This window comes from Falco peregrinus, chromosome 4 (assembly GCF_023634155.1).
Source record: "Falco peregrinus isolate bFalPer1 chromosome 4, bFalPer1.pri, whole genome shotgun sequence".
Classification (NCBI taxonomy): Eukaryota; Metazoa; Chordata; class Aves; order Falconiformes; family Falconidae; genus Falco; species Falco peregrinus.
In genome coordinates, this window is record NC_073724.1 from 114,176,284 (window position 1) to 114,190,756 (window position 14,473).

The following is a 14,473-nucleotide window of genomic DNA, read 5'->3' on the forward strand; positions in this document are numbered from 1 at the left end:
TGAAAATTGCAGTATAAAATCGCCAGACAGCAAACAGGACTGCTGGAACTAATGCGAATATAGTTTTCTTCAGAGTCCACTGCAGATAGCTATCTGAAATGGAGTTGCATTTCAATACTTTTCCTTTGAAATAACTTTGATTATTACTTTTGAATGTTTATATTAATGTTCCATTGATTTAACTAGACACTTGCAATTTCATTTGCTCTCATCTGCCCATTTCTTAGTACAGCTTAATTTATTCTGTTTGGTGACTTCAGTGCAGACAAACCAAGAAATGGATGCATAACAGATCTGAAGAACAATTTCAAGTTTAACTAAAATACCAGCTGTTTTTGTGTGCTAGCATCAGGATCCAGAGAAATGAAAGAAGGTACCATGTGTGATAAATTCTGGCAGTACTAATTCATCCCTGCTGCGTCTCTGGAAAAACTGACCAGCTGAACCTGTTATTAGAGCTGTTTTCTTTCACCTGAGACCTACATGTGTGCTAGGCTGGGCGCAATCAGGCAGAATCAACAACTTGTGTTGGCAGGTCATAGCTAGAAACAGTTACTGAAAACTGATAAAACGGTGCCAGCAAGTCTTCATAGACACCTGCAGTCGCTGAGCTCACCTGGGAAGTTTCACGGTAACAACTACTGTGGAGGAAGGTTACCTTTCCTATCAGAACGTAATTTTCCTTTCATGAATTCCTTGAGAGCCTCAGGTAGTCATTTGGGTCATAGCTCACAGACAATGAGAAGTTCTGCCACTTAACCCTGGACTCTTAAAGTCAATCAATGCCTGCTTCTTCCCATTGAAACTAGCTTAAATTCCAGAAAGCTAAATATTAGACACCAAAAGCTGGATGGGATTACATTCCACCTTAAATATCTTGTATTTTTCTGAATTTCCTGTTGATGCTTTTATTTATAAAGCTGTCATTTTCTCCAGTAGAGTACTTGTAATATAGTCTAATTGCCCTGGAGTTACAAGGACACCATCCAAAAGCACTAATGGGAAACCCTATGCATTTGGCAGGAAGCATTTATCTTTGTTTAATTTTGATCTGACTGTCCGAAGCAACTTCAGATCCACCTAGTGTTTCTGTTTATTCTTATCTTTTGCACTATCTGTGTCCAGTAGGAGAATAGAAAAGAATGTAAAATGAGCAATAATGAAAATAATATGATTAACTAAGTGTTGATTACTGCCTTATTATATGCCCATTTAAGGATAGTTCTTACAGATGCATAAAATATTTCTAAAAGCACAGTCTGTAACAGAAATACAGCCATTTTCTTGGGATAGAATTGCCACTCAAATTTTCATTCCAGATGACTTCTGATGATAGCTGGGAAAAGCACTATCTACAGCAGCCTCATCCTATTAAATGGGTGGCTTTAAAGTACTTATCTTTTACCATATGTCTTTAAGTTTATTATTTTGCTTACCCTCCGGCTGGTATTGTGCTATGATTGTTACCGTCTGCCCTGCTCCTTTTAGCGCAGCTGCAGCCTGCTCATGGGTAGCACCGCGAAGATCAATACCATTCACCTACAGAAGGAATGCAAACAACAACAGATCTGAGTAGTTTAACATTAGATAGAAAGACAGAAGTGTGTTCTTTTAAAATATCTGATGAATGTAAAGGTCACGTTGCCCAGCAGCAAAAGTGAAAGCACAAAAACCAAAAAGGCTGAGGATGTTACCTGTGACTGGCCATGAGGATGTGCACACCGTAGTTTGCCTATGCTCATCCATGCCTATTCTCTGGCCACTACTTTTTGGGGTTTCCTGTTCTAGTGAATTTACATTTTTGGTCATCTCTTCATCAATCACTATCATTTAACATATAAGATTCAAAAGATAAATTGTTTTCTGGTGCTTGAAGGTCAGTGTAGAATATTGCAAGCAAGGAAACTGCTCCTTCAGCCAATCTCCACGAGGCCAGTCTATAGCATCACGGAAACCTGGAGATACATAGAGCATCTCTAATGAAAACCGCTGGCTGGACAACTTCCAGAGCAGAAACCCCACCTGTTGCTTTCTTTTCATGCAGCCCCTCCTCCTATTGCCTAGAAAAAACCCTGTGTCTTGCACACGACAGCAATGGAGTTGCTATCTGATACAGCTTCATCACCTCTGCCTGTTTGACATCCACAGACCTTTCCTCTTACTTTATATTTTTTTTGCTGCCTAAGCAGTGGATCTACAGCAGAGTAGAATAAAGTAGGGAATCCACCCTTAAAACTCAGGGGAAGTTTCAGAACCCTTTTGATTTGTATTTGTGATGTTACATGCTTTGTCAGCAGCATTCCAAGGAAGAGACAGAATTCATATATAGAATTATTAACAGCTCCAGCAACTTGGACGTTGCTTTCCAGTGGGAGTGTTACTGTCTGGCTATACTGAAGTGTGAGAGATTTCTTATTTCTTTATAATTTATCTGTCTTTCCTCTTCACCTCTACACTTTTCCAGTTCATAATGTTTCAGTGAGGAACAGGAAACTTTCAAAATGTGAACAACCTCAGCAGGACAGAAATCCATTTCTGATTGCTCAAGAAAACAAAAGAAAAAAGAAAGGAAATAAAGGGCAGGGGGAAGAAAGAGAACAATGCCATAGATTTCACAGGCAAACAGCCCAAACACAAGCCCCAAATTCTCAGCCATAGCAACCATTTGTGTTTATTTTTATCAAGTACTATCACAAGATGGCTAAGCACATACTGAAAACAAGAATTTTATTTTATTTAAATATTAGTAGCTTTTAAGGTTTACAAAAATAAATTCAATTCCATATAACTTTACAAATAACAGCTATTGAGACTGTTATGAATACATTTATTTAGATCAATTAAATCTAGAAACTGGCTCATCTTTAGATAATTTTAGAGAATATGATATATTTGGGAACACATTTAGCTATTTAACATGCTTTATGAGAATAGGTATGTATGGATCCCCATGCTGTTACAATCATACAGACAATCTGAAGCTAAGCTGTGACAATAATTCAGTGTTTTGGTACTGCCATATATTAGCATCTTTGGCTCATATATTTCAAAGCGTTATATGCTGATAGATGCGCTCTGATAACGATACAATATTTCTGTCATCTGAACTGCACAAAGTTTGTGTTGTTTTTAAAATTTCTGTCTAGATTGTGTAAAGGGAAGTGAGTATCTTTATTTAGAAGTAATGCTCTAATGCTCCTGAAAAGAAATTCTGAGCATAGGGCTCAGATAATGAACTTCATAATTTGTCTAACACAAGAGTTCTCAGTTATCCTGTTTTCCTGTTTGAAAAGGATGGTTGTAAAAATGGCTGATAGAAGCTTTCCAGAAAAATGAGCCAAAGGTTTATACACTTTCATCAAGGTTGTGTACCATAAACCTCAAATTTGGTGGATGGCAAGACTAATATAGACACCTAGAAAAAAAACTTGCTGAAATTCAGTCTAGGAATGTAGTATCTTAGAAGGCAATAATTAAGTGCATTCTAAAATAACAAAGGAGAACTTTCAAGGCCATAAAATCTAATCTATGTTAATTCACAAAACTGAACATACCTAAAGTAGAATATGATAGCAATTAGGACTTATTTTGCAACATCTGCGGAGAATACAAGCTTCCTGAAAGGAGCACAATTTAGGCTACTGCTGTGGAAGAAAGACTTGTTTCGCCCTACCTTTACTCAACTATGGTATTATGAGACTTGATGCTGCAATGCCACGAGCATAGTTGTACCAACACTGCAATTACTCATTAACTCAGCACTGCAGTCACAGCTTTGGTACTGTGGAAGTCTGAGCAGAATTTTTAAGTTTAGGCAGGTACCATGCCATAAAGGAAACCTCAGCCTTGATTCAGTGTCTCTGAAGAAGACAATTTTGAAGCCAAGTCACCTTTAATTTAATAGAGAACTGGACTGTTATCTATGTGTTTATCCCTTTCATAACTGGAGTCCTTGAGAGAGTCCTGAGAAAGAAGCAATAAGATGAACTGAAGAAAAGCTTAAAGGAACATTCCTGAGTTCCTGAGCTGGGGAGATGGATATGGATGATGTCACCTGGTCATTATTGGAATGTCCGAGGCGGGGGAAAAAAACCCTCAGTATTTTGGTTTAGGCTTAAGCTTGAAGACTGTAGACTTCAGGTGAATACAAGCCTCTCTTAAGCAATATAGCAAAACATTGTGGTGGTCTGTAAGAGCTGTGTTAACAGAACATGAAGCTTTAAAAACCAGTAACAATTCATAAAAATCTATAAATAAAAGAAGAGGATGCATGAAAGGATAAAGAAACCACAAGTTTACTCTGACAAACAATAGTTCTATCTATTTGTGATCTAATAACTGAAATCCTAATAATGCATCAAAAACATAAATATAAGACAGGAATTCCACCAAAGTTAAGTTACACAAACATTTTTCACTTTTCCACAGAGCAACACGAAGCCACTGAAATGGCAGTTGACTTCTTTCTGCCCTTTGCATGCTCATTCTGGAAGAAACGATTGCCTAAGGTGCAAACACAACACATTATAGTGAGTGAATTTATCTGAAATTAAGTTCACTATTCTGCTAGGATATAGGCGGGGATGGACACTTGAGGAGTACTTACAGGCCTGAGTGGCTCAAATTAAAAAAGCAAAGCAAAGAAATGTCAGAGATCAATCCTATCTTCTGGATTTTTTATGAAGATGATAAACAAGCTAGACAAAACAGCTTAAGTAATGTTGAACAAGTAAACGACCTGACTACACTGACTACACTAGGTTGCCAAAATAGTGATCTCCTTCTTGAAGATACACAGCTGCATCTTCAGAATGAAATCAGTCATTGCCAAATAGGTAGCTAGAAGTCTGTTCGTATGCTATTTTGCTCACCAATACCTGACAGAATCTCACTGCAGAATAACCGCTGTTATATTTAGAAAGAGTTTATAACCTAGTCTGACTTTCTAAAGAACAAGAAGAGAGGATGCTAACTTGATTTCTGGATATTATTTCCCAATATTTAAAAGCAAATATAATCAAGTCCCAAACCTTCTAGTTGAAAAACAGCATTTTCATGTAGCAACATTAAATCTTGTTGAAAGACACCATTAATTTACACATGATAATCAAATTCTTACCTTCAGGGCAAAATGAACAAGTTTCTGCAAGACTAAAACAAATAATACTCTGTCCTGTCTCTTCCTCCAAAACAATGTCTTAATTGTAACAATTGTGCATGGTGATATTTTTCCCTGACATGATCTCATTGCAAATTGCTAAATCTGATTTCAGTTACTGCTTTCAATTCATTTAACATAGTTTATGTTAAGAATAATCAGTAAAAACCCAGACAAAGTTGCAAGTGTGTGCAGGAAAGTTTGGTACCTATCAAAAGTGTTTTGTTGCTTCCACACCCCCTCACTGCCCCCCATTAGATGAGCTGGCTTCCTTTAAGAAGTGTTACACAATAAGAAAAGTTGCACTGATGTTCTGAGCTTGACTGCACAATCCTGATGCCTTGGCCCAGAATGAACTTGACTGCACAATTTCTAAATGCCTAACTCCAAAATGAATTTGACATAATGGAAATAAGAAGAGCCTCCAGCTTATACAGATGTCTGTCTCTTCTGCATGCTGTGGCAAAAAGCAGTTAGAAAGCTTACAAAGAGAAGTGCTGCAATGGAAGATTATAGTTTAAAACTACAGACAAAACTGAACTGAAATGGAGAAAAAGATTAAACTATAGTTCACAGTAATTATAGTAATTGCCTTTGCATTCATTAACTCAAAGTAGAGCATGATCTACTTCATTAAATACTGAATCATAATCTAAATGAAAGATTTATAGTTTGGATAGATCGAACTCTTCTAAAATTGGAAGAGTTATAGTCCCTTTAAAGTATCTGAATAGCCCATATTAGCACAAATTGGTTCAATTCTGAACAGTGCCACTTAAAGACTTATTACAGTCCAGTTGTCTTCTGTTGGAATGCTTGAGCATGATTCCTATGTAGGTCATTCAAATAGAGGCTAGCAGAATAATCTGTTTTATTTAGCCATTTATTTACTTAAGCTACCTTATTCTGTGTTTCTACGGTGATTACATGAACACTTGGAATGTCTTGTTGAATTGCAAAGGTAAGGAAAACCACACCCCTTCTCTGAGGAGGAAGCATAAAGGATTTAATTTCATTTCTTGTTTGCATTATCACTGACATAGCACAGTGTTTTTACACAACTAATTAAATGGTGAAGAAAAGGCACTTTTTTACCGTGGAAGAAACAATACAGCAGATTTTTCAAGTTGTGGCTGAATTCTTTTGTTTGTTAAACGCATAAAAGAAGAGCTTTTGGTGTCTGGAAAAGCAAACAGAAGTCTGAGTAGAGACAACTCTTTACATCCAGAATTGCCATTGTTTGCATTTGGAGAAGATACAAGGAACCCTATTTATCTGCCTTAATTTTGCACATCAACTTAAGTATTCTCAATCACATTAACAAGAGATAAGAGGAAAGCTGAGCCACTTCTCCAGCAGCCCTGCTTAGTGATTAGAAATAGAATGCATAGCATCAACCCTTAGGTGATGGAAGCACAGTCTTCCAGCAAGGCAGGGAAAATTGGGAAAACACACATTAGGGTTGATCTGCCCTGAACATACACCTGAGGAAGACTTTCCTCACAAGCAGGTGGCATAAACTTTCCACCCAGCTGCCCCCACAACGGTGACAACCGATGCAGTGTCCGGGAAAACATACGAGAATTCTAAGAAACTCATGCATGTCAGCTAAGCACAGCCCTGGAGCAGCAACATCTGGGGACAGACAGGCCACCCCTTAGCAGAGCCCAGCCCACGGCGGCGCGGCGGCAGGGGGCGCTCAGCACCACGGACAGCGCCGGCTCAGCACCACGGACAGAGCCGGCAGCCGGCGGGGCGCTGCTGGGAGGTGCTGGGAGGTGCTGTGCAGCCCTCGCCTTGCTGGTGAGGAAAAGGTTTAGCAACAGAGAGAAAGGAGAAACGCACATGGGGGAAAGAGTCTTCACTCTCCAGCTTAGCTTCTGTTACATTTTGAGGCTCACTCCATTGCTTTTCTCTCTGTTCTCACTTCTAATGTTTTCTGCGCCTACATTTCCCTTCAGTTAAAACTGCTTCATTCAGCATATACAAGCACTGTGGTTGACTCGTCTTGAACTCCACTGAAAACCTATCATGTCATGCCTGCTTTCTCCATGCCCAGCATCTTCCTTCTCTCTTTTTACGGGCCAGCAATTTCACTGACCTTTTCAATTTTCCATGTCTAGCTACCTCAAAGTTATAACTTTTGCCTCTAGTAAGCTGGTCTTTATGCTCTGATGAGTTAGGCATTCCAGAGACAAACTCTCCTCTCTGGAAAACAAGAACCACTGGGGGGTACAAGTTATATCATTTAGTATGCATTTTTCTGCCAGGAAGTTTAAGGAGACAGCTAAACCAGCTGAAAGAGGTATCAGAGCATTACATCTCTGAAGCAGGAAGATAATTAATATTATATTATTGAATATATACATGCTGCCTTTTAAAGTAGGAATCAACAAACTTTATGACTCACCAGACCACATGAATCATTCCAAATGGTACCTGTTAAGCCTATAACCATAGGCAAAGGCTTATTTTTTAATCCAAACCATACAGAAATTCTTCTGGTAGATCTACTTCCTATGTGAGTGTAGGTTTTGTGAATGATGCCAGATTGGCTAACTTTGAGACTGAAATAATTTCACTGAAGAGTTCGCTTCAGTGACAGCTTAAGAGCCATTTCCTCTCAGTTCCATAAGAATTCCTTAAAATTTGCTTAAATCAGGTTTGAAATAAATGACAGCTTTTGAAAAGGACACATAGGCTCACTGGAGGCTAAATGGACATGAAACTTATTTCATCCAGGTCACTAAATAGCTAACAGCTCATTCAATTACCAGCCTGGACTGGATGTGATCCAGCACCTATGAGGTGTTCAATGGCATTTTGTTTCATTGCTAAACAATGAAGTCTAGACAGAGGAACACGTATTCTTTTCATATTAAGACAATTGGTATTGCCAATGAAAAATATCATATACGAGTACCATGCTAGTTAATAACACTGACCAATATTTATTAAATTTGTTAAAATGGAGTGCTCATCATCAGCTCTTAAATTCAAATCTAGTTGCTGCTTTTTTACCTTCCCTCCTCCTGCATCATCACTCAAAGACCTTTATATTTCCACCACTACCTAATCTCAAGAATCTCACTGCAGTGTCATCTTTTCAAGCCTTCGCACATTCCCTCTCCTTTGCAGTTCCTGCTGTCTTCCTACTCCAAACTGATAAAATATCAAATTGTTCTTCTTTCTTCCTACAGCTTTTACTTTACACATTACTGTTACTTCCATTCACTTTACTGCCTTTCTGAAATAATCCTCTTTCTCCATAATTCTGTTTTCAGCATTTGGATTTCCCTGTCTTCTGCTTTCATCCTGGGTCATTGAGACATCTCCCTATTAGTACCATTTATTCCTTATACCTTGGTTTCCACACAGTTCTAAAAGGTATTTTTACTTTCAGCATATCGAAATAGCTAAACTATAATTGATCAGTTCTGCTCATAATGCTGCAGGGTTCTTGTTCCACATTTGAATTTAAAAGGCTAGTATAAGCAGAAACAATTATTGAAGTTCTCCTGCTTCTGAAATGAAGTAAGGGTTCCCATTTTAACAAGTGCCTTATAACTCAAAGATGATAAGAACCTAATTCCAGTTGAAGCCAATAAACGATAGGTACTCAGGAACTGAATTAAAAAGGTAAAACAGTTTTAGAGGCTGCTTAGAGACAGAAGGGCATTGGTGATTTCTCTGACTCCAAGCACTTAGTCATGCATTTAAAAACTGAAATCTTTGCCTTGAACTCTACTTGATAGGTTTTTCCATATTTTCATATCCACAAACTATGGCAATGAGGCCTGTGAGAGGTGAGATGGCCATTGGCTTGTGTCATGGCAAATCTGTACTGAATTAAATCCACTGACCATGAGGCGGTGTATGAATGGTTGAATGGTAGTTGTCTAACTGGAATCTCCAGCTCATGAAGTAAGTGTTCAGTGCTCACATTTTGTATTAAAGCTACCTGAATCACAACATTCATAGTTCGTTTACGGCTCTGCAGATAAGGATTATGCGACACAGACACTTTGAATAGATGATGCTTCATGCTCTCAAATAAAGCATGTTTTTTAAAACCAATGGAAAGGAAATAGTGCTTGTATTCTGTAAGGGTTTTTGCTTTTGTTATTGTCCTGGTGGCTTGCTTGTTCAGATAAAGGGCACATCTATCCTGTTTTTTTTCCAAAGGATCTCCACAAACTCCGCCAACAAATTATTGCAGAGATCCCTTAAATATCTTATTTAATGGATGGCCAATTCCTATTATTTTGCAGCTCATGTGATACGATAATTTTTTTAATCACTCAGGAACACAAAACATACTGGGCAGTAGAGCAGAATGATGCCTGGAGTCTAGTCTGTTTAAGTACAAGGCAAAAGTCCAGCCTGGGGCAAATCTCAGAATGAATAAAGCTCAGGGATGTAGCCATTTTGCCTAGTGGTTGCAGTTTGGCTTTCAAAATTGTTTTTAGTTTCTCTTCATTTTGAGTCTGACAGTAAGGCTATACTGAGGGGTGTAAAGCTCACTCCAAATCTTGGATGTGACATAATTCCATTTGTCAGTCTTGAAACAAAATTTGCTAAGTCAGAATGTTTGAACTGAATGTGAACTCCTCCTTAAACTATTAGGAGCTGAAGAGCAAATGATCTGGCACCAGATCATTTCTACTCATTGAGGAAATCGTAAAATAAATGTTTTAGAGACAACTGATGATCTCATTACAGTAAAAAAACTACACAGCCTCTAGTCTAGGCCAATACACTAGCTTTGCATGACATATAACTGACAGGTCTGATAGCTAACGCTGCTTGGCAAAAAGAGACATACCTTATTCATGAGAATTGTTAGTATAATTTATTAGGTTCTGATCATGTTCTTGGAAATGTCACAGTTAGTTTAGACAGCAGTCACTGCATCAAGGCTATTGCAACATATGTTATAGACTGCAGAAAGATGGGGGGTGGAGGCAAGAGAGAGAGGAATCCAGCTGGAAGATAGATTCCTCAATAAATAAAAGACAAAAAGAAGTCTACAGTCACCAAGGTACAGAGTATTCAAGCCTATGCAGGTGGTAAATTTTTCCCTAGAATCTCCATTAAGCTTGTATTTTAGAAAGTCAAGTATTTTATTTTGAAGTCCCAAAGTGACAAGTCTAGAAGATTCTATGGCAATAGAACCCAGTTACCCTGACTACAAAACAAGTGCATCATGTTTTGAGGCTGAACATGTCGAAGTTCAACTTCCAGCCATCAGATCATGTATATTTATCAACAACATTGAAAAACAGTTTGCTACCAGCTCTCATCTCCAAGGTTAAGTATTTCCAGATGGCAGTGTTTACATTGACACAGTTCATACTTCATTGAAGTGTTTTTTTATGGTCAAGGAGGATGCTAGGGCTTTCCTGACATAAGTTCTAAACTCCAAGGCTTCATGGAGGGGAAAAAATATCTAACTTTTTTTAATTATTATTATTTCTTTATTTACGTATATATATTATATTTCTATATATTTCTATATTTTACATGTATAAAAGAGAGGGTTTTCAAAAGCATAAATTTGCATTTGCACCCAGCTTCTGTTCATTGCGTGTCCAGTTGCCTTCTGTACTTCTAAAAATCTCCTCTTGTACAGGGAGTTGTATGGGTGATTCAGTTTTGTTATGTGAAATGGTTTTGGCTCATCATGATGTACTGGACATATGACTGCATGCATTGTAAAAGGTGAAACTAAGTTTATCTGGAAAGGTGGAGCACCGTGCACCCAGATGATCCCATATAAACATAAATAGGTTGAGCATTCTTAGAGACCTGCTGCCATTTCTAACTTGCCCTCAAATCCCAGAACTTCCCAATGCTGTTGGCAATGTCTGAGCTTGCATTAACTGTTTGCCCCAGATCTTCCCATTAGATCTGTCCATGACATCTTTGCTTTTCTCTGTTTCTATCTTGGGTTTTTTTTTTAGGGAGGTGGGGGGTGGGAATTGTGAACTGTCACTGTGTGAAGATGTTGATAGGTAGCTTACAGGAGCAGCAGGTCTCTGATGATATGACATCTGTTGCTTCTTCTCCAGCCCTGTGGCTGTTGTTCTTTCAGAAAGGAAATTACACTTGACTACTTTTGCAAAATTCATGGGGTTTATCACTCCTTCATCTGTTGTATTCTAAGTATCTGCAATCAATCTGCAAATAAATCGATTATTTCTCCCAGAAGTTTTCACTGAAAATTGGGCAAGCTTCTCTATATTCCCAAATATTCCTTGATTCCTTGAAAAAAAATCTGAATGGTCTGCATTGAACAGTTAAATATATGACAATGAATTTCAGCTGGTTTCTAAGCATCTCATTTGTCTAAATTCTAACTCGGTTTTGCCTTAGTCCAGTTTAAAGACTTCTTTGTTTCTTCATAACTGCCCTAAGTGGACGGTCATGGATCCTTTCTTAAAAAACACAAAACCAAAAAATGCACTAAAAATTCAAACACTCTAGGTCTCACTTTTAAGTAGTCTTTCTTCCAGCTGTTTAGGAAACTAATTTACTGCTTTGTTTTCTATTCTCACCAAATATTTTCTTGCTATCTTTTTTAATTCTTGCTAATAACAGTCCATTTTACATCTTGCCCTTCTGACTTTGTTCCAAAATTTTACCTAACACTTATACATGTTTAGAACTTGGCTTGTTATAACCACAGTAACTTGACTCAGCTTCCACTTTTTCAATGTTGATCGCTTGAGTTTCATATCATCAAAAGGCTCTGAAGTACCAAGAGCTACCACTTCTGAGTTGTTACTTTCAAACTTGCCCTCTTTTGGATTTTCCACATCCACTGTGAATGCACAGCAGAGGGGCTTTGAAGTTCATGTTACATATTCTTCTGAACTTCCACATTCCTTTCAAGCACAAAATCATAAACGTTGCCACTATACTACGTGGTCCCTCAAGGGCAAGCTGTGTTTCATTCTCCCACTTTTAGGCCATTCTTCCTTACTGGTCAGAATAAAATCTGGAATTATCTGATCCATACTTGCTTTTTACATATTCCCCACCAAAAAAAAAAAAAAAAAAAAAAAAAGAATGTTTGGTCAGTTTGGATTAAATCTATTTCAATAAAGGGAAATCATGTCAAATCCTTTATAATCAGTGAAAAGAAATTTACACTTTTACATCACAATTGTCATCTGAGCTATCTGAAATGTTTACTTTAGGGCAAGGTAAATTGTACTCCAGAAGTGGCTACATCTTTCTGTTAGCTACAGCGGGAGGCTAAAGGGTTATATGCCCTGTACTTTCCAAAATTAATAAAGCCTGAATTTAGATTAATCCACTATTTGCTCCCGAGGACCTTAATCCACCTGCTCTTGTAGTCAGTGTGATCCTATTAACATATGACAGCACCTGTGCTCTCAGCTCCCTTTCTCTCCAGAGATTGTCTTTTTGCAGATCTCTCACGTATATCATCTACCATGCAGTATTGATCCTTTGGATACGTTTAGCAACACTTTCTCCCTGGATTTTCAGACAAGTTCTACTTCTTTCAAACAGTCCAATCATGTGAACTGATCTACACATTTAAGTCAGTGCACTGATTATATACTGACATTCCGCATATATATAACACACAAGGCTCTATATGTCACTACAAAGTAAGTTCACATAGTTGTGTTTTTCCTACTGGCAAAGTAGGATTAATGTTAAAAATATAAAGGGAATCTTTATGGGCAAGTGCAGATAAAGGCCACAAAATGCGATAGACTCTTCTATGCCAGAGGACAGCCGTATATCATTCACACAACCCCAGGGAAGTAAGCATCCTAAGGATATGGTCTCTGCAAATTATTTGCCTCTGCAAATAATTCTTGTAACACAAAGGGAGTATCTGTTATAGTCCTAACGCTATTACATAAGACTGACAAACTGATGCTCCATGGAAAAAAATCTCCAGGCCCTATAGAGATGATTCAAACATTTTCTAAGCCAGCTTCAATTTGGAAAAAAAGTAAATATTATATACATGAGAAAGAAAACCAAATGGTATTTGCCATTTTTCTTAGTTTTGTAACTAGGTAACCAAAGGCACTCTTTGCCCTAAGTAGTTTTACTGCTTTCACCATGAGCAAAAAACCTTTTCAAATTAGAAAGCTGAAAGCTTCTCTGCACCAAAGTAAGGGAAATCAATCTGAAGGTCAATTCTAACAGTAGCAAATATAAACCATAGGTATTTGCTAGAAATAAGCACAGAAACCTTACACTCTATCCTGCTCTACACACACACATTTTGGCCTATAAATTGAAGAACATTATATTTTTTCAAATGCATACTTTATTTTTGCTACAGATGTGAGTGAGAGGGTGGGTAGGAGTTGTGTGGGAGGAACTAAGTACAAAGAAGTGTTTAAACTGTTCATAAGGGAAAGCAAACATCTCACAAAAAATGGCATCAGGACGATGCACAAATGCAAGACAAAATCTGATCAATGTAAGAGATCACCTTCCCTCTACAAGGGGTACCCTTGTATAAAAGACCAGAGACAATTCTGAAGTGAGATGCTCAGATACTGACGTTGCAAACTACCCATGTATATGACGTCATGTACCAGTGACAGAAAAGCCCACAGAATATCTCTGGTAACCCTTTCCCAAAGCACACTTATTTGTTTCTCAAAAAACAGCAGGGGAAAAAAACGATGCTGTCTTCCCCCATAGATGAATACATTCTGGTACTATGCTGGATCAAGAGGCAAGTCAATCGGAATTAGGTTAACTTAATTCATCTGATTCCGGTTAGATGGGAGGGAAATGGAAGCATTATGAGGAGTACCACCTGCACCTTCACAGTGCAGCCTGTTCTTTTTCTACTCTCTCCTGTTGCTGCTGAGCAATTACCCTTCAGGAAACTTGTTTTATCTCCTGAAGGCAACCTGCAGGATGTGCTGCTTGGGACCAGCCATCTTGCTCCTGAGCAAGCAGTCTCCTTCTTCTCTTGATTTTACTTTTAGGCTACAGCCATGCTTCATCCTGCCATTGCGAACCAGAAGGTTCTAAAGCATTTCTAAAGGAGAATGAAATAAACCTCTTACGGTCCACAATTTTATTTTACTTTTCTTTGTTATGAAGCAAGCACGATGCTAGCTGAAAGAGTGAACATACATTATAAAGGCAAACGCATGAAACGTGAGATTCAGTTTAAGACACCTAAATTTAGACATGCAAGCATGTGGTGAGCGTTTAAGCTTAAAGTCAATGGATAGCCAATCAATATAGGCAATAAAGCTTACAGAGCAATTCAACTTGCTCTACACAACTCACAGTTGGCCAGCT

At 38.1% G+C, this 14,473-nt stretch overlaps 1 protein-coding gene across 22 annotated transcripts in view; it reads right to left on the reverse strand.

The window, feature by feature from the left end:
• The window catches only part of DLG2 (discs large MAGUK scaffold protein 2), a 1,040,329-nt gene that overhangs the window by 215,471 nt on the left and 810,385 nt on the right, over window positions 1-14,473 (reverse strand). For all 22 annotated transcript variants that reach the window (XM_055801296.1, XM_055801300.1, XM_055801304.1 and 19 more), the window contains one exon: window positions 1,437-1,539. In XM_055801296.1, coding sequence (XP_055657271.1) covers window positions 1,437-1,539 — 103 coding nt within the window. The remainder of the gene's footprint in view (window positions 1-1,436; window positions 1,540-14,473) is intronic.